The sequence below is a fragment of the Telopea speciosissima genome, chromosome 8 (assembly GCF_018873765.1).
Source record: "Telopea speciosissima isolate NSW1024214 ecotype Mountain lineage chromosome 8, Tspe_v1, whole genome shotgun sequence".
In the NCBI taxonomy this organism is placed as follows: domain Eukaryota; kingdom Viridiplantae; phylum Streptophyta; class Magnoliopsida; order Proteales; family Proteaceae; genus Telopea; species Telopea speciosissima.
The window spans coordinates 63,520,312-63,540,470 of NC_057923.1; the positions used below are offsets into that span (position 1 = coordinate 63,520,312).

Below are 20,159 nucleotides of genomic sequence, written 5' to 3' on the forward strand. Positions count from 1 at the left end.
ACATCATCCTGCGTAGTGCTGCAATATCATCCCTAGTAATGGAGTCAGGATCGGCTTGTAGTCCAGGTGACTCAGTCTCAGCTGTCATAGTATGTGCTCGAGCTCCCCTTCTTCTACCACCATGCATACCAGTGGACCCACCACGTGTGCCAGGGGGTTGGCCATGAAGAACCCAACACCTGTCTTTGGTGTGCCCTAGTTTTCCACAATGGTCACACTTAAACCTTTCTCTATTATCTCCACGGGGTGGCCCTTGGCCTCTCTCCCTTCCATGCCAATCTCTATTAGAACTAGAAGCAAGAGCAGATCTCTCCAGGGATGGTGCAGTGTCCATGGATACTCTCCTAGTCTTCTCACTCTGCAGGTAGCTACATACTTCATCTAAGGATGGAAGAGGTGACCGCCCCAAGATTTGCAGAGGGATTGGCTCAAATTCTGGATCGAGCCCACCAAGTAAAATAAGGACACGCTCCTTCTCAAGTGTCCGATACACCTTTGCCTCATCTTCAAGATTGGACAACTGGAGGTCCCTATAATGATCATACTCTTCCCAAAGACGAATTAGAGTGTTGTAATATTCAGAAATGCTTCGGTCTCCTTGCTTCATAGTGATAACCTTTTGAAGAATTTGATAGACCTTTGCCGAGTCACCCACTCGGTCAAATGTCTGAGACACACTGCCCCAAATCTCTTTTGCAGTCTCCTTTCTCATAAATCTTCTACCTATCTCAGGTTTCATGGAGAAAATCAACTAAGTCATGACAGTGGAGTTTTCAGTCTCCCATTTCAAATATGCTAGATCAGTCGTCGAAGGAGTCTTGATGGAACTTGTAATGTAGCCCAGTTTCCCTTTGCTTCGCAGGGACAACTTCACAGAGTGAGCCCAATCCAAATAAACAAACTATCAAGTAAATGCACCACCAACAAGCAGATGAACAGTAGTTTCTTGAAGATAGCTAAGTCACAAACACTTTCTACACGTTAGCTTCATTCCATAACAACTAATAATACTCCAAATCATATACCTCTACAAACAACAACAGCTATTCAACACATTATAAGGCTGCAAAGGTGAAACAAGGAAGTAAACCAAAAGCTGGCGGTACCTATGAGGATGCAAGGAAATGAGCTGCACTCTTCAACCCCTCCATATCACCAACCGAGTCCTGGGGGGTTTGAAAGAAGACCCCTAGGCGATTCTAACAATGCTGGTCCTACTCCAAATGGATGGGATGAGAGAGAAACGAAAGAAACAAGACTGGGCTGGCGGTAACTTTGGCAGACATTTTTTTTTTTGGATGAATAAAAATTTAAGTACGAAGAAAAAGGGAGGAGGGATATACAAGCCCGAGGGCCAACAAAACCGAAGCTAGCCAGAGACTAGGTAGGGCTCAAAATGGTGGAGGAGAGGCCCCAGGAGACAACAATAAGCTTGTTCCTTGGGGTATCCCTAACACAACTCGGGGGAAGGGAGTTAGCTTTAGATGAAACATCAAAGAAGATGGCCTTCCAAATCTTGTCGAAAGAGCGGGAGTTGGACGTCCATCTTCTAATGTTACGCTCCATCCAAATGTGAGATATGGTAGAGCAAAAGGCAAGCTTGCCAACCGTGTCACAGATCGAGTTGCCACCAAAAGTCATGTGTATCCAAACCCATTCACGAGAAAGGGGAAGAAGCCTTCTACGAGCCAGCCAGCAATGGCGGAGAACCTGGTTCCAAATGGAGGCAGCAAAGGGGCAAGTGAAGAAAAGATGGTCTATGTTTTCGTGTCCATTCCAACAGAGGCAGCATCTAGGAGAGACTTGAATGTGTCGGTGGGTGAGGAAGGCTTGTGTTGGGAGGCAATTTGCTAGGGCACGCCAAGCAGTGAAGCTCTGCCTAGGGATGTGACCTTTGAACCAGACCACTTTTTGCCAAGGACAAGGGGTCCCTCTATGTCTAACCATGTCCCAAGCGGAGTGGGAGCTGAATGTGCCTGTGGTGGAGGGGAGCCATAAGATGGTGTCTCCTCTGCCTCTGTGTCCAGGTGGAATAGGGGGGAGGGAGCTCTAGAGATCTGCAAGGGGGGGGGGGGAGAGGAGGGGGGGGACCATGAGCCATTGGTGATGATGGAAGCCATTGGGGTAAATCTGTCCAAGCCGGACTCATAAATGGTACGGGGGCTGACTGTGGAGGCAAGGACACCTGAAGGATGCCAGTTATCGAGCCAAAGATAGGTTTGCGACCCATCGTCAATCCTGCAAGAGATAGCACCCCTGGGTATGTGCCTCACTTGAAGAATTCTGCGCCAAATCCAGGAAGAGTCCAGACTTGCGCTGACAGTCCAAATGGAGTCTCTACGGAGAGGCCCCACATACACCTAAGAAGTCCAAATACTAGATTTGTTGGTGAGGAGCTTCCATAGTAGCTTGATAGAACCAGCTATGTTGACATCTTTGATCCTTCTGAGACCAAGGCCTCCTTCAAATTTGGGGAGGCAAATGGAGGACCAGCTCTTGGGATGGAGGAACCTAGCAGAGCCCGCACCTTTCCAGAGGAAAACACACATAATGGACTCGGCAGCCTTGATAGTAGCCTTGGGAAGGCCAAAAACACCGCTCCAATAGATATAGCAAGACTGGAGAACCGATCTGATAAGCTCGAGGCAACCTGCATAGGATAAAAGTTTGGCTTTCCAAAGCTGAAGTCTCTTGCGGAGAAGGTCAAGGATAGAACTTTGGCAGACTTGCTAGGGCTTCTATCCACTTAAGCTTCTCCATTAAGGCTTAGTTTGGAAGATATACCTCCATTGGATCTTCTATGTATAATATCTTACATTGTATAGCCTCTAGTGGAACCCTCTACCTTTCTAGGGTTCCAAAGAGAGGTGTAGAAGAAAGATGAGCTTGGTCGACTCTCGAACCTGGCTTTGATACCAAGTTAGAAACTAGGTATGGATCGATTCTAACAAGGAACAAGGTGTGAGAGCTTGGAACGGAAGAAGAAGAAGAAGAGAAGGAAGCAAGAAGAAGAAGAGATGAGAGGGAAAATTGTGGTGAGTAGGTTAAGGGCTTCTCTCACCTATTTGATTCATTACTAATAATTTTGGATTACATATGCCTCCTTAGGGAGGTAAAAGGTAAAAAACAACAAAAGAGAAAATTAAAACTCAATATGACTTTCAATAAACTAGTGACTAAAGTACCCCTAATACATAAACTATAACACTCCCCCTCAAGCTGGAGAATAAATGTCCTACATTCCTAGCTTGCATAGAAGGGTACTGAATTGGTTAGGAATGAGACATATGGTGAAGATATCTGCCACTTGATCACCTTTCTTCACAAAGGGAGTACTAATGCAACCTGAATCCAACTTCTCTTTGATGAAGTTTCTATTGACCTCAATGTGCTTCGTTCGGTCATGTTGCACGGGAATATGAGCAATATCTATAGCAGCCTTATTATCACAAAAGAGCCGCATGGGTCCATCAATGTCAAATCCCAACTCTTGAATCAACCGCTTCAGCCATATGAGTTCACACACTCCATGAGCCATGGCTCTAAATTCTGCCTTTGCACTGGACTTGGCTACTACCGGTTGTTTTTTACTTCTCTATGTGACTAGATTACCACCTACAAAAGTACAGTAACCTAATGTAGATCATCTATCCGAAATGGGTCCAGCTCAATCAACATCAGTGTAGCCCTCTATCCTCAAGTGATTGTGTCTGGCATATAGAAGTCCTTTTCCTGGAGAAGATTTCAAGCACTTGATGATGCAATAAACAACATCCAAGTGCCCACTCTTGGGGGCATGCATAAATTGGCTTACCACTCCAACTGCATAAGTGATGTCTGGCCGAGTCAAAGAGAGATAGATCAGTTTTCCAACCAATCTTTGGTACTTGCTTGCATCAATAAGAGGAGAGCCACAATCTTCATTTAGTTTGTGGTTTTGATCAATTGGGGAGTTTGCTAGTTTACACCCTAACATTCCTGGTGACGAAGAGGATTATTGGCAGTGGACGTGAAGAGAAAGGACTCTACCTTCTTGAGCCCTGCACACCTGTTTTGCCTACTGCTCAGTCCTATGTGTGTAGCCGGAGTGACAACAGTACTATGGATTCTGTGATGCTTTGGCATCGACGTTTAGGCCACCCATCTTTTGTTATTACGAGGAAACAATTACCTCACTTGTTTACTTCTTTTTCTTCTTCTCGTGTTTTTCAGTGTGAACCATGTATTTTTGCTAAACATTATCGTTCATCTTATCCTTATCATGGTAATAGATCCACTGTTCGTTCTACTATTGTGCACTTTGATGTTTGGGGACCTGCTCCCACTACCTCTTTGTCTAGTTATCGTTATTTTGTTTCCTTTGTTTTTGACTATTCTTGGTCCACTTGGACTTTTTTAATGAAACAAAAGAGCGACGTTTATGATGCTTTTATGAATTTCTATCAGCTTGTTTGACCTCAATATGACTTACAATAAACTAGTGACTTAAGTACCCCTAATACATAAACTCTAACAGTGTTTCGAAGAATCAACAAAAAAAGGGCGTAGCAAGTGCACGAGGCTCCTGCCAGACTCTGCAGTGGCGGGAGCCTTGTGCACTGGGTACACCTATTTTTTGTTTGTGGAGATAGTATTGCCCTGAAGAACAAGAGTAATATACTTATACCCGGAATGAAAAGAAAACAAAAATAAAACCTCACATTATTGTGATAAAGAATGGAATCCCCTACAACCCAACAAACCTTTCTTCTCCTTGTCTAACTTGGAAACAAGAGACCTTAAGATTTGTAGAACGAAGACAGAGTATATGATGTGTAATTTTAGCCACACTACGACAGATATTGATATGGTGTGAATTGAGGAAAGAGAGATATTGCAAAGTAACTATTTTAGATATCTGGGGTCTATCATAAATAAAGAAGGTGACAGAGGCTGATGTTTCTCAGAGAATTAAAGTGGGATGGATGAAGTGGAGAGGTGCGTCCGGAGTGTTGTGTGACCGGCGTATTCCTTTAAAGCTTAATGGAAAATTCTATAGGGCTGTTGTTCGACTGGTCATGATGTATGGGCAGAATGTTGGGCAATTAAGAAGTGTCATAGTGATAAGCTTTGTGTAGCAGAGATGAGGATGTTAAGATGGATGTGTGGGAAAACAAGAAAGGATAAAGTATGGAACGAACTTATTAGATCGGACTTGGGAGTAGCCCCGATCAATGACAAACTACGAGAGAGTCGTTTAAGGTGGTATGGTCATATTCAACGGAGGCCTAGTGACACCCCAGTAAGGAGGAGTGATATGATTTTGATTGAAGGGGCTAAAAGAACTGGGGGCAGACCTAAAATTACTATAGGAGAAGTGGTAAGGAAGGACATGCATAGGCTAGGGCTTGTTCCAAGTGTGTCCTCAGATAGAGCATACTGGAGGTAAGGATCCATGTCGCAGACCCCATTTAGCTGAGATTCTCCTAACGGGGTGGGCAGTGCCTCTTTCCTCTTACTATCATCCATTTTTCATCGTTCATTTTTCTATTTATTTCCATCTTTCTTTTGTCCTTTTTCCGTCTTCACCCCTCATCTCTCCTCTACCATCGTTTCTTTTTTGGTTAAAACTGTGTTTTCCATACTTTCTTTGTTTGGATCCATGTAGCCGACCCCATTCCGTTGGGATAAGGCTAGGTTTGTTGTTGTTGTAAGTTGTAACCATAATCTCGTACACAAGCCACATACGCACTCTCAGGGATGTACCCCTCTCACCCATGTAAGCCGATGCGTGGTTATTGTACCTGATCACATTATCCTAATCTGTGAAGAAGAAAGTACGTAGAACCCTAAAATAGAGGGTTCACCATCACCTGGTGTGCAACCCTCTTGGCCTCTTCTCAACGACTGCTTGTTCTGATGAGAATTTGTCCCGAAACAACTGGGCATTTCTGCTTCCCAAATGCACCACAGAGCTGCCATAATAGCTCTCCGGAGAATTCTCCCCTGGCCCCAAATGGAACCATATGCCAAAACCGCATCAACCCACTACATCATTAGGATTGGACTGATCCATATTGAAGAGAGTAGCAAATTGATCCATATTCTCTGGCAAAGGGGAAGTCAAGGAATAGGTGATCAGCCAATTTCCATTCTCCTTGCAACATGCAGGATGTGAAGGGGGATAGATAATACCCGTTTCTCCTCAACTGGTAGGTATTCACAATCATATATTTTTTTATTCAATTCCTTATAACACCCCTTTCTCCTAAACTGGTAGGTATCCACAATCATATTTTTTTTATTCAATTCATCTTTTACTGGCTCTGTTTTTTTTTGCAGGAAAAAATCATGTAGAATGAAAGTTGTGAGGAAAAATTGACATAAAAGAATAGGATTTCACTTGAAAATTTTTATTTTATGTGGCTTTTGCATGGAAACAAAAGGAACCTTAGAGACTCCTTGAGATTCTGTAGCATCAATCTGATCAAAATCCCGTGAATTGTTTTTTTTTTTGGATGAATGAAAATTTAAATTATGGAGAAAGGAGAGGGGATGTACAAGCCTGAGGGCCAACAAAACTGAAGCTAGAGACTGGTTGGGACACAAAATGGAGGTAGGAAGACCCCAGGAGACAACAATCAGCATGTTCCTTGGGGTATCTTTAACACTACCTAGGGGGGAGGAAGCAAGCTTTAGATGAAACATCAAATAAGATGGCCTTCCAAATCCTATTGAAAGAGCGGGATTTGGAAGTCCATCTTCTAAGATTGCGTTCCATCCAAATATGGGAAATAGTAGCGCAAAAGGTGAGCTTGCCCAGAATGTCACAAATCGAGTTCCTTCCAAAAGTCATATCTATCCAAATCCATTCCCTAGATAGGGGGAATGGCCTTCTTCGAGCCGGCCAGCAATGACGGAGAACCTGGTTCCAAATGGAGGCTGCGAAAGGGCAAGTGAAGAACAAGTGGTCTGTGTCTTCATGCCCATTCCAACAGAGGCAGCAACTGGGAGAGACTTGCATGTGACGGCGTATGAGAAAGGCTTGGGTGGGAAGGTAGTCTGCCAAGGCACGCCAAGCGGTGAAACTCTGGCGAGGGATGTGCCCTTTGAACCAAGTTACTTTATGTCAAGGACAGGGCGTCCCTCTATGTCTAACCATGTCCCAAGCGGAGTGGGAGCTGAAGATGCCTGATGGGCATGGGAGCCATATAGTGGTATCACCTCTGCCCTTGTGGCCAGGGGGGATAGGGGGGAGGGATCTCCATAAATCAGCAAGGGGAGGGGTGGAGGGGGGAGGTGACCACGTGCCTCTGGAGATGATGGAGGCCAGAGGGGCAAATCTGTCCAAGCCTGAAGCATACATGACGCGGGGGCTGACTATGGAGGCAAGGACACCTGAAGGGTGCCACTGATCAAGCCAAAGGTAAGTCTACTGCCCATCATCAATCCTGCATGATGTAGCACTCCTGACAATATGCCTCACTTGAAGAATGCTGCGCCAAATCCAGGAGGAGTCAGGGGTAGGGCTGATAGTCCAAATAGAGTCTTTGCGAAGAGGCCCAGCGTACACCCAGGAAGTCCAGATACTGGTCTTGTTGGTGAGAAGCTTCCAAAGCAGCTTGATGGAACCAGCCATGTTGACGTCCTTGATCCTTCTGAGACCGAGACCCCCTTCGGCTTTGGGGAAACACGTGGAGGACCAGCTCAAGGGATGAAGAAACCTGGTAGAGTCCACACCTTTCCAAAGGAAAGTACACATGATAGACTCAGCAGCCTTTATGGTAGCTTTGGGGAGGCCAAAAACACCGCTCCAATAGATGTAACAGGACTGGAGAACCGATCTGATGAGCTCGAGGCAGCCCGCGTAAGATAAGAGTTTGGCTTTCCAAATTTGGAGTTTCTTTCGGAGGAGGTCAAGGATGGGGTTACAATGATGGGCTGAAAGTCTGGCTGCGAGGAGGGGGAGGCCAAGGTAGCGAATCGGGAGGGTGCCAGGAGAGAAGCCAGTGATGGCTAAAAGGGACGCTTTGGAGTTGTCAGGGACCCCGGCTAAGAAGATTTGAGATTTAAGGAGGTTAATGCGGAGACCAGAGAGCTCCTGGAAAAGGTGAAGGGAAGCAATTATGGATTGAAGGGAGGTTGGGTCAGCCTTAGAGAATATCATAAGGTCATCAGCAAAAGCAAGGTGGGTTAGTCTGGTGTGTTTACATTTGGGAGTGGGGGAGATGAGGTGAAGGTCTGTTTTGGACTGGATACTGCGAGAGAGGACCTCGAGGGAAAGGCAAAAAAGGAAGGGGGAGAGAGGACAGCCCTGACGAATACCAATAGAGGAGGAGAAGTAGCCGGCGGGGCTGCCGTTGAGAAGAACCGAGAAGCGACGGGTGGAAATACAGAAATGGATCCAGTTGACAAAGGTGGGGGGAAATGACATCTTCAGAAGAGCTTGGGAAATGAAGTCCCAACGAATGGAATCAAAAGCCTTGTGGATGTCAATCTTCAGAAGGGCAGAAGGGGAGATGGATTTTCGGTGAAACCCTCGGACTATTTCCTGGCAAAGGATGATATTATCAGAGATGCTTCTTCCGGAAATGAAGATGGATTGATTGGAGCTAACCAGTGAGTCAATGACAAGATGGAGGCGATTGGAAAGAATTTTGGTAATGAATTTGTAGAGGAGATTGCAGAGGGAGATGGGTCTGAAGTCAGTCATGGAGGAGGCTCCAAGGGATTTGGGAATGAGACAGAGGAAGGTGTGGTTGATGTTAGTGATCTGGTGGGGGTTGAAGAAGAAGCTTTTGATGGCACAAGTAAGCTCAGGGCCGATAGTGTCCCAGCAAGTGGTGAAGAACCCCATGCTGAAGCCATCGGGGCCAGGCGCTTTGCTAGCCTTATGAGATCTAATAGCAGAGAGGATTTCCTCGTCAGAGGGGATGGAGCAAAGAGAAGGGAGCAGGTTAGGAGGGACGAATTTGTTGATGAGGCCATCCGTGAATTATTGCATGAGGATGCGTATAGAATTGGCCAATTATATGAAGGTACTGATATTTTGATATTTCATCCTCCAACCTGAGTGGGATGAATTCTATGAAAATCAGAAAGTTCCAAAATATCCTGGAATTTTTTCCATTGTTTACAAATACTTGAGAAATTTCAAAATATTGGCATTACTTTTGGTTCGCTGATATACCAAATTCCCCCATTTACACATATTGGCAAAATAAAAATTCATTTTTCTTCATTATGGATTTGTATTCTTCTGTGGCTTACATATTTCATTTTTTATTTATAATAACTCGTCCATCTTCGGTTTTCTTTTGAGTTCTTTTATGCTCATGCTTGCTGGGGAACTCAATGGCATACATTGTATATGATGAGGAGTGACATTTTTTTTAAATCCCGAATATTATCTGGGACCCAGGCTGGCCCCAAGGATTTTATTATGGGAGTCAACTCACCACCAAGAGATGAAAAAAAATTCGAACAAGGTGGAAGACCCCCCCGAGGTGTGTAGAGGTGGTGGAAAAGGAGGCAGGGACCTGCGGAGGTGGCGGGAGGAAGGGAGAGGGCCTGCGGTGGTCGGTGGTAGCTGGCGGAGGTAGTGGAGGGTTGGCAGTGGCTGTTGGTGGCTGGCGGAAGTGGGGAAGGGGCTGGCGGTAGGTGGCGGAAGTGGTGGAGGGGTGGTTTGTGGCTGGCAGAAGTGGTGGAGGGGCTGGTGGTGGGTGGTTTTAGGGCAGAATGACGAAGAAGAAAAAGAAGAGAGAAAAAATCGTTAAAAATTTACTTCCCATATCCCCGGAATATTTTTGGCTCTGATGCCATGTGGAATTCCATGAATACTGGCTTGATCAATGTGATCATAGCCCAGCCTTTATTTATAATATTGAAATCATATGACAAAACTACAACTAAGCAATGTGGGACTAAAACCCACATAAAAGAATACCCCCACAGACAGATTTACCCTTGGACCCATATTACAACAATTAATAATCAAATAGAATGAATAAAAAGAGTACAAGGGGGGGACATACCCGCCTTACCCCAACCCGACAAAAGCAAACAACCAAAGGCTCACAAAAGCTCATTGACCAACCTCACTCCCTTACAGAAAACCCAACAGAACAATGAAAGGAATTATTTCCTCAAAACCGGAAACCCAATCGAATCTTCCCAAATGATGTGCTTGAGACCGAGGGGAAGATCATTTTGAGGAGTGACATTGATTTATGCTGGAATGCCATTATGAACTTCATCCTTTCTGGTGTCTTTATATGAATCTCCATCATTTTTATGGAAATAAAGTTCTTTTTCTTGTATCTCTTAATGTGGTGATAAATGCTTGGGCTCTGGCATCAAGTTTGATTTTAAAGTCGTGAATGTTGTTGATGTTTATTTTATTGACCCAATACTCTTTTTTAAGGTTCACCCGAGTTCTCTTTCTATGGAGGGCACACTAGGAAATCTCAGATTGTGTGACATGTCACTTGGAGCAGATCATTGGTGGGGTTGGCTTTGTGATATACGCAATCAAGGAGTTGAATCCCTTATTAAGGTATACTATTGTTGGTTTGAGGATTAGCTAATCTGTTGCATGATCTGTTTTGTTCATTCTTCCTCTACTGGCACTAAGATAACCTCTTCTTTTTTATTTCATTATATAGTTCACATTTAATTCCTATAGTGCTGAAGATGATGATTATGAAGGATATGATTATGGCTTGCGTGGTCGGCTTTCAGCAGTACGCATTGTTTTCCTCTATAGGTTTGTTCAGGAGGTAAGCCTTCATCAGAACGTTGTCAATGGTTCAGCTTTAATGCTTTTCCTCCTCGGCTCCTCCTTTAGTTAAATTTTTTGAAAGATATCAACTTTTGGTTTGTTGGAAATTAGGATGTTGTTATAACCAGAAAGCGATTCATGAATATTATGTATCCTAAAATTTGTTACTTGCTTCTGCAGATAACTTCGTACTTCATGGAACTTGCCACTCCACATTCTGAAGAAGCAATTAAGCTTGTTGATAAAGTTGGGGACTTTGAGTGGTTGATTGACAAGTATGAGATAGATGGAGCCTCTGCAATAAAGCTGGATCTTTCACTGGATACCCCAATAATTATCATACCACGGGATTCAAAGAGCAAAGAGTTTGTATTTTTGCATATTCCACTACTCTTTGGAACTTTCTTAAGTCATCTTCTCTTATGGTCATTTTGTTTAATTCTCTGTTTATGTTTAAATATTTGATTTGACTGTAAATTACAACAGAAGTTGTCAGGGTCGGCATATTTTGTTTGAAGTTTGGGAAATTTCTAAAAGTGGAAGGATTCATTATTGAGGTTATGGATCTTATCAAACCTGTTATGCCTGATCTGTTGAGGTTGTCATGACTTGTGACCAATTTAAATTTCTGTCTGAAATTTCAGTTTTTCCTCAAGAATTTTCATTTTTCTAGAAGACAACTCAACTAAGCATTGGGCCAACTGGTTTCACCTTTCCGGTTTATCTAATGTTATCCTAGTAGTCATCTCAAAGCACTGATGTCCTTTCTCACCACTTCAACACTGGTCATCTTCAGCCATACCCTTGTCCTTTAAACACCTTCAAGTGCACCATGTGGCTCTTCCTTGTTTGTGCATTTGAGTTTTTCTTTGTATGCATATACCATGACATACCATTATTTTTTTGTTTATTTGTGCAACTCCTAAGTCCTAAGTCCCTCTGTGTTCCATTATCTTGCTGCTGCTGCTTATATATCACGACATCTTCATCTTGTGCTTTGCATTTCTGAAAGGCTGAAAATATATCTAACACTATGCCTCTCTCCAAACGAAAAAGAGGGATGTCTCTAGATTTATTCTTTGTATTACATTTTATCGGTTGATATTTTACAAAAAATATCAATCGATCTTCAGTATCTTAGCCTAGGCTAGGCCCATTATCGTAGTTTCTCATCTGGCCTGTTTTATCTATGGGGTTTGACCCAAGATTTTTTTTTTGTTAAATAAAAAATTCATTACCAAAAGGAGGAGGAGATACAGGGATCAGTAAGGTGATGGGCAAGCCCTAGGATACAACAATAAGCCTGTTCCTTGGGGTATCATCAACTCTTTAGAAAGGGGGGGGGGGGAGACCAAAGATAGCTTGCTACTAACTTCAAAGGAGATGGGCTTCCAAATCTACTAAAAAGATATAGAGCTAGAGGACCATCTTCTCAGGTTACGCTCCATTCAAATATGATTGATGGTGGCACCAAAGACTAACTTGCCAACGACATCACAGATTGACTTCCCAGCATCAGTCATATTAACCCAGATCCATTCTCTCACTAAAGGAAGTATTCTTCTTCTACTTGGCCAGCATGTGCCCAAGAGACCTTTCCAAACAGCAAAGGAGAAGGGGCAAGAAAAAAAGAGGTGGCCCTAGATTTTGGTTTGTCTATTAATAGTGAATTCCCTGAGGAAAGAGATGAGGACTGGAAGCTTCGATGGCTTCAAAAGGGCAAATGCATGCAGGGGTGAGCCTCCTTTGCTGACTCAGTGACAATTCCTGGGGAGCCTTCACAGGCTCTACACCTCTGTACACACTCTAGTGAGAATATTGATTCGGACCTGAGAAGAGAGTTTGTTAATTTTCCTTCTTTGAGTATGATTTGACAACAGTCAAAATAAAACTTTATTGGAAAAGTTGGAATGGGAAAAAAAATCTGTATAACTGATGCAGTTGCCAGGAAGAAAAGGGCTATAAAATCCCTTATCTGTTGATGTATACATTGACTTGGCCCTTCCCAAACATAGAGCTTTTAGATAAAATGGTAGCAAACATGGTATCAGAGCAGGGAGGTTGAGTGTTCGATTCCTGGGAAGTGCAAAAATCTAAGGGCCGACACTTCTCCGTGGTGCCACATGAGGAATTGCCGTGTGAGCTCTACGTGCAAGGACCATAGGATCTTGGCCTGCAGGGGGAGTGTTGATGTATACATTGATGCTGCCCTTCCCTAACAATTCAAGCTTTTAGGTGACACGGTATTGAACATAATCGACCACTGATTCCAGCCTTTCCAGCGGCCTTCTAGAAGATCACCACCACCAGCAGTCTAGAGTTTCTTAGTTTCTATTTTTGTTTCTTAGCTTACACTTAGTTTCTATTCCTGTTTATCTTCTTAAAGTATGTTAGAAACTAATTTATAGTTCTAGTTTAGTTTCTTTGTTCGGTTTGGGAGAGTCTTTGCTTGTAAGCTAAGTTCCTTAGCCTATATATAGGGGGTCAACCCTTGCTTGTAAACAGCAGTTTTGATGATGAAATTTGCTGCTGTTGCATTATTTCTGTGTGGATTCTGTGTTAGTTTGGGAGAGGATTGTTCTTGGCTTTTGGTGGATTCCTAATCCAGGCAAGGGGGTTTCCGTTTCCTAATTGTTATTTTCGACTCAAGTTTCTCTGCAAATTCTTCTATTAATTTCTATTCCTGTGTTCTGCTGCCCAATCTCATCTCGTTCAAGTCCGTGCCATCCTTTGCTGTAACCTGCTGATGGCCTGATACCCTGTTCTGACCTTGTATGCCATCCACCTTCAGCCTCTCATAACCCTCTCAAACCGACTCTGTTTATTTACAGATTTCACAATCATCTCTTCATAGCATGCCCTACCAAAACCCACCATAAAACCCAAGCATTAGACCTGTTTTCATACCCTACCAGAAACCCCCTGTCTTGTCCAAGAATAACAAAACCCCCAGTTACACCCATCTCCTTCCATCCCTGGAAGAAGTATCTCAGATAACATCCTTCTCTGCAACGAGCTTGTTAGAGGTTTTGACAGAAACAACCATCCCCCTGCTGCTCTCATGAAGATTGACATACAAAAAGCCTTAGATTCCTTGTGGTGGGACTTCATTGCCAACATCTTGTTCCAGATGTCCTTCCCCCTCCTTCGTCAATTGGATCCACCACTATATCTCCATAGCTTACTTCTCAGTTCTCATCAATGGTAGCCCCGCAGGCTACTTTTCCTCTTCAGTCGGTATTCGCAAAGGCTGCCCCAATCACCCTATTTTCACCTTTGCTGTTGAATTCCTTTCAAGAAGCATCTGATCCAAAATGGATCAGCAGCTCATTTCTCCTATTCCGAAATGTAAAACCCTTCGAATCTCTCATTTGGCCTTTGCTGATGACCTTATTATATTTTCCACGGCCAACCTCCCTTCGATTGAGGCTAAAATGGACTGCTTGAGCCTCTTTGAAGGCATCTCCGATCTTCATATTATCCACCCTAAGCCCCTCCTGTTCCTGGCTGGTGTTTCTGAGGCTCATAAGCTCTGTCTGAAGGAGAGAACTGGGTTTTCCTTGGGCCGTCTCCCGGTCAAGTATCTTGGCCTGCTCTTTATCCCCTCTAGGCTGTCAACTCACCATTTCTCACCTATTTTGGGTCATATGCACAAGAGGCTCCAGCTCTGGAATGGGATGCTTCTCTCCTATGCCAGCCGTCTCGAGTTGGTCAGATCAGTGCTTCAGTTTTCTTACATTTATTGGTCACGTATTTTCAGGCTGTCCCATTCTTGCATTAAGAAGGTCGAGTCCCTTATGTGTGCTTTTCTCTGGAAAGGCTCTGATTGTGTCAACTTCCTTCACCCCATCATTTGGGCTTCTGTTTGCCTCCCCAAGGAGGAGGGGGGCCTCGATCTGAGAAGAATAAAAGATGTTCACATTCCAGTATCCTCAAGTTTTTTTTTTTTTTTTTGTGTAAATAAAGAATTATATTACCAAAGAGAAAGAAACAAGAGGCCCCAAAAGGGGGGGGGGGAGAGAAACAAAAAGACAAGCTAACACATCCTCAAACAGAGGAGGAGGTCGGCTGGAGGGATGATAGGGGCAGATCCCAAGAGACAACAATATGCCTGTTCCTTGGGGAATCTATACAAAGGGAAGAAACATTTGCGAGCTTTCCTTTGATGTCGAAGGAGATGGAGTCCCAAATCTGGCCAACAGTCCTAGAGTTGGAAGTCCATTTCCTAATGTTACGCTCCATCCAAATCTGGTTGATGGTAGCACAAAAAGCAAGTTTACCAACTATGTTGCATAACGAAGAGCCCGAGAAAGTCATATCAGTCGACAACCATTCTCTAGAGAAGGGAAGGATTCTTTGACTGCGAGGCCAACATTTGCCTAGGATTCCCTTCCAAATAGTCGAGGAAAGCAGGCTATCAAAAAAGAGGTGGGCTGCATCTTCCGTTGCATTCCAGCAAAGACTACACGAAAGGGAAATTGGAATCTGACGGTGGCGAAGGAAGGACTGCGTTGGGAGGCAGTTGGTGAAGACGCGCCAAACAGTGAAGCTATGCTGAGGAATGTGGCCCTTGAACCAGACAAGCTTTCTCCAAGGAGCTAGATCACTTCTAATCCAAACCAGGTTCCAAGCATCTTTTGATTTGAACACACCCGAGGAAGGAGTCCAAGAAACACAATCACACCTCCCTGTACGCCTTCTAAGGATAGAGGGCAAAGCATCCCAGACTTCAAGAAGAACCGGGTGGATGGTGTGGGGGGGGGGGGGGCTCCAGTCCCCATTGGATAAAATATCAACAACCCTAGATTGCCTACTTAGGCTACAATTGTAAATAGCTCTGTTGCTGATCGAGTGAATGAGGATAACCTTAGGGTGCCAATGATCCAACCAAAGAGTAGTGGAGGAACCATCTCCAATCTTGGAATGAATTGCTTTGAGAGCCGTGACCTGAGAGAAAGCATTTTACGAGTATCCTCAAGTTGATCTGGAAGCTTGCTGGCAAGAAGAAAAGCATTTGCATTGACTTGGGCATCCTTTGGGCATTCTCATTCATTCAGTTGGAGACAGAGCTAGATACAACATGGGGTTTGATAGACTGGCCATGGTCTCATATATCTTCCTTCACAATGAGTGGGCCCCTACGCTTTCCTCTTCACCCCTCTTCTGGCCATCTGGGAGGCTTTGTCATCTATCAGTAGAAGGCCCAGAGGCAATGGAGATTTGGATATTTGGTCCCCGTCATCCTTGGGCCTTTTTAGCTCCAAGTTCACTTGTGACCTCATCAGGGCTTTGGGCTTGTTCAAGAGACACATTCCTTGCCACAGTTTCTCCATCTGGCGTGTCCTCTCTTGCTGCCTTCCGATGCAGCTCTTCCTTATTTAGAGGCGGATTCCGACTTCTCCCAATTCCTGCTTTTGCTGGAACATTCTGGAAGATGTGGATCATCTCTTCTTCACTTGCCTCTTTTCCTCTTCGATTTGGAAAGGGATCCTCGCCAAATGCTGGCCTTGGAGGAGAAGGATCTTGCCCTTTGATAGAGAATGAGAATTGGGTGGACAGTGGGTAAGCTTGCCTTTGGTGCTGTTATCTACCATATCTGGTTGGAGCATAATCTAAGATGATGGACCTCCAAATCAAGATCCTTCTAGTAGATATTGGCCACAATCGCTTTCGATATTAAATGCAAGTTATCTTCGGCCTCCTCACGGTGCATCGAATCCCCTCGGAATAGGCTAATGATGGATTCCTGGGGTCTCCCCATGCCTGCTCTATCTGAGGGCTTGGTTTAGCTTTGTAGTTTTGTTTCCCCCCGCTCCCTCCCTCCCTCCCTCCCTCGTTCTTTTCTTTGGTAATCCCTGTATTTCTCTTTCTTTAGTAATGAATTCTCCCCCCCCCCCCCCCCCCCCCCAAAAAAAAAAAAAAAAAAAAAAAAACTTTCTCTTGTCCACGCCCATAATTTGGGCCTGAAAGGCCCCTTCTGGATCATCACTCAACCCAAGTTTCACCACTTTCTGAACCCTAAATTTTAGTTATTAAAGTCTCTGAATCTGACCTATTCTAGAATGTTTGTTTTCAGAGATAAGACTTCATCTGACCTTACAAACCTTATCTGGAACTTACAACCATCACTACATTAACCCTAAATCCCAACAACAACCGAAACTCAGCCTTATCGCAACTAAATGGGGTTGGCTACATAGATCCTTGCTCTCCAATCAGCTCTATTGGAGGTCATACTTGATACAAGGCCTAAGCTATGCATGTCTTTTCTCACTGCTTCAGCCTTATCCCTTTCTTTTTTATTTTTATTTTTTTTTAATACAAAGGCATTCCCATGCATCACACTATATATAAACATTCTACACAAACCCAATCCAAACATTAGAAATGCATGTAATCTTATATATAATAATAAAAAAATACCAAGGCATTCAATACAATAAGGAGATGGAACGCCTAGGCCCCCCCCAAAAAAAAAAAAAAAAAAAAAGAAAGTCTTGTCACCCCGGCCTAGGCAACGCTTTGACAACTATGCTTTGCTATTCTAGAACATTACAAAATAGAAACCAACTACTTTATCCCGTGTAGGACTTATCCCTAATATTTTGCTTATAGAATTGGCCCACTACAATAATAAACTCAAAAATAATAAAGCCCATAGCTCATACAACCCACTGGGTACTCAAATTAAGCCTATTATCCATTTTTGATCCAGTTTGATGGTCTAGTTTGCTGCTGGCCTTCTTGTTCTTTGAACTATATCACACTAGGAATCTGATAATTTGAGATCAGAATAAAAAATTTGAAATGGTAGATAGATCCAGAGTGGCGGGAGCCTCGTGCACTGGGTATGCCCTTTAGATAGATCCAGAGTATAATCTGATTGAACAATATGAAGACAGGATTGAATCACCAATAACAACAAGAAACTGAAGGTTCTCTGATTTATAGCATAAACATGAACTTAGATTAGGAATTGACCTGTTTTTTTTTTGTGTGAATAGAAATTTCATTACCAAAGAGAGGAGAAAGAAGAATTACAAAGAGCCCCAAAGGGGAAAAGAAAAACCAGCCAGCTAAACATTAGCTAAGAGAGGCCGGGGCAACCAAATATACATTAGAGAGACCCCAGGATTGAACAATGGTCCTTTTCCTAGGGGTGTCAAGACAAGAAGAGGGTCGGATTAAAGATAACTTTGCTTGAATTTCAAAGGAAATGGAATCCCAAATCTTCTGGTAAGAACAAGAGTTGGAGGTCCATTTTCTCAAATTGCGCTCCATCCAAATATGGTTGAGAGTTGCACAGAATGCCATCTTCCCAACCGAATCACAAATAGAGGAGCCAGCATAGGTCATATCAATCCAAATCCACTCTCTAGGGAAGGGAAGGATTCTTCTGCGGGCAGGACAGCATTTGAGGAGAATACCTTTCCAGATGGCAGCTGCAATAAGGCACTCAAAGAAAAGATGGTTTTAGTCTTCATCATTGTTCTAGCAGAGGCAGCAAGCTTGGACGACTAAGATCTGGCGGCTGCGAAGAAAAGCTTGAGTTGGAAGACAATTGTTGAAGGCTCTCCAGGTTGTGAAGCAGTGTCTAGGAATGTGATGCTTGAACAAAGAAGCCTACGCCAAGGAACCAAAGGGCCTTTCAATTGAACAGAATTCCAAGCTACCTTGGAGGAAAAGGAGCAAGAGCTGTTTGATGATCATGAAACACAGTCACCTCTTGTTGCAGACCTTCCTGTGATAGAGTGGAGCTCATTCCAGATAGGGTTGAGGGTAGGGCCAGAGAGGGGAGGAGCCCAACCATTATGATCAAGAATATCAGCTACCAAAAGTTTATGAAGACCCAAGGAGTAAATGGATCTAGGGGTAACCCGGTGAAGGAGGATTCCCATAGGGTGCCAGTTGTCAAGCCAGAGGTGGGTGGATCGACCATCACCAATGTTGGAGCGGATGACTTGAAGGACCAAGTGACGGCTAGCAAGAATCTTCCTCCAGACCCAAGAGGCATCGGATAAGGGAGTGGCAGTCCAAATGGACTCATGTCGCAGGGGACCCGAATAAATCCAATCCTCCCAGATGCTTTTTTTCTTCGAAGCAATCTTCCAGATAAGCTTGATGATACCAGCTGTGTTCATATCTTTGATTCTTTTAATGCCTAACCCTCCTTCCTTCTTGGGAAGGCACACAGCAGCCCAACTTAAGGGATGAAGGAACCTCGAGGAATCAGAGCCCTTCCAAAGAAAGGAAGCCATAAGAGCTTCAAGGGACTTGATGGTAGCTTGAGGAAGGCCATATATACCCGACCAGTAGATATAAGAAGCTTCCAGAACTGATTTAATAAGGACCAACCTGCCTACATAGGATAGAAGCTTGCTTTTCCAGAGCTGAAGTCTCTTCCGGATTAGATCCAACATGGGAGTGCAGTAGTGGGCAGAAAGCCTTGCCGGAATCAAGGGGATCCCCAAGTATTTGACTGGAAGCTGGCCTTCAAGGAACCCTGATAAAGCTAGAAAGGCTGCTTTGTCAATCTCTGTAACTCTAGCAAAGAAGATGAGGGACTTGGAGGGGTTGATACGGAGACCCGAGAGCTCTTTAAAGTGCTGAAGACAAAGCAAAATAGACTCTAAGGAGGCAATCGAGGCCTTGGAGAATATCATCAAGTCATCAGCGAATGCCAAGTGAGTGAGCTTGAGGGCTTTACACTTGGGTATAGGAGTGATGAGCTGCTGATCAGTTCAAAGTTGGATCTCTGGAGAGGATTTCCAAGGCAATAATGAACAAGTAAGGGGAAAGAGGGCAGCCTTGTCGAATCCCCACAGTAGCTCCAAAGTACCCTACTGGGCTGCCATTGACCAAGACTGAGAACTTTGGGGAAGAGATGCAAGAGCTAATCCAGTGAACAAAGGCCAAAGGAAATCCCATCTGAGTCATACTTGAGTAATGTAATCCCACCTTAGAGAATCAAAAGCTTTGTGGATGCCGATCTTCAGGAGAAGCGATGGCGAATGGTTCTACCTATCAAAGCCTCTGACAATATCATTACACAGAAGGATGTTATCAGAGATGTTCCTGCCGGGGATGAAAGCCGTTTGGTTATCACTAACCAAGAGATCTACAACACTCTTGAGCCTTCGAGCAAGAATTTTGGCAATGAACTTGTAGAGCAGATTACAGAGGGCAATGGGCCTGAAATCATTCATAGCAATGGCACCTTCCTTTTTCGGGATGAGACAGAGGAAAGTGTGATTGATCCCATTGATTTGATTGGGATTGAGAAAGAAGCTCTCAATGGCAGCAATAAGGTCAGCTTTGATGATTTCCCAAGCAGCTAAGCAGAATTCCATACCAAAGCCATCCGGACCTGGAGCTCCATTGACCTTGAGAGAGTGTATAG

At 44.0% G+C, this 20,159-nt stretch overlaps 1 protein-coding gene across 2 annotated transcripts in view; it reads left to right on the top strand.

Annotated features, from left to right (window-relative positions):
- The window catches only part of LOC122672780, a 254,565-nt gene that overhangs the window by 82,666 nt on the left and 151,740 nt on the right, over positions 1-20,159 (top strand). For both annotated transcript variants that reach the window (XM_043870268.1, XM_043870269.1), the window contains 3 exons: positions 10,403-10,534; positions 10,644-10,757; positions 10,940-11,124. In XM_043870268.1, the coding sequence (XP_043726203.1) occupies positions 10,403-10,534; positions 10,644-10,757; positions 10,940-11,124 (431 nt within the window). The remainder of the gene's footprint in view (positions 1-10,402; positions 10,535-10,643; positions 10,758-10,939; positions 11,125-20,159) is intronic.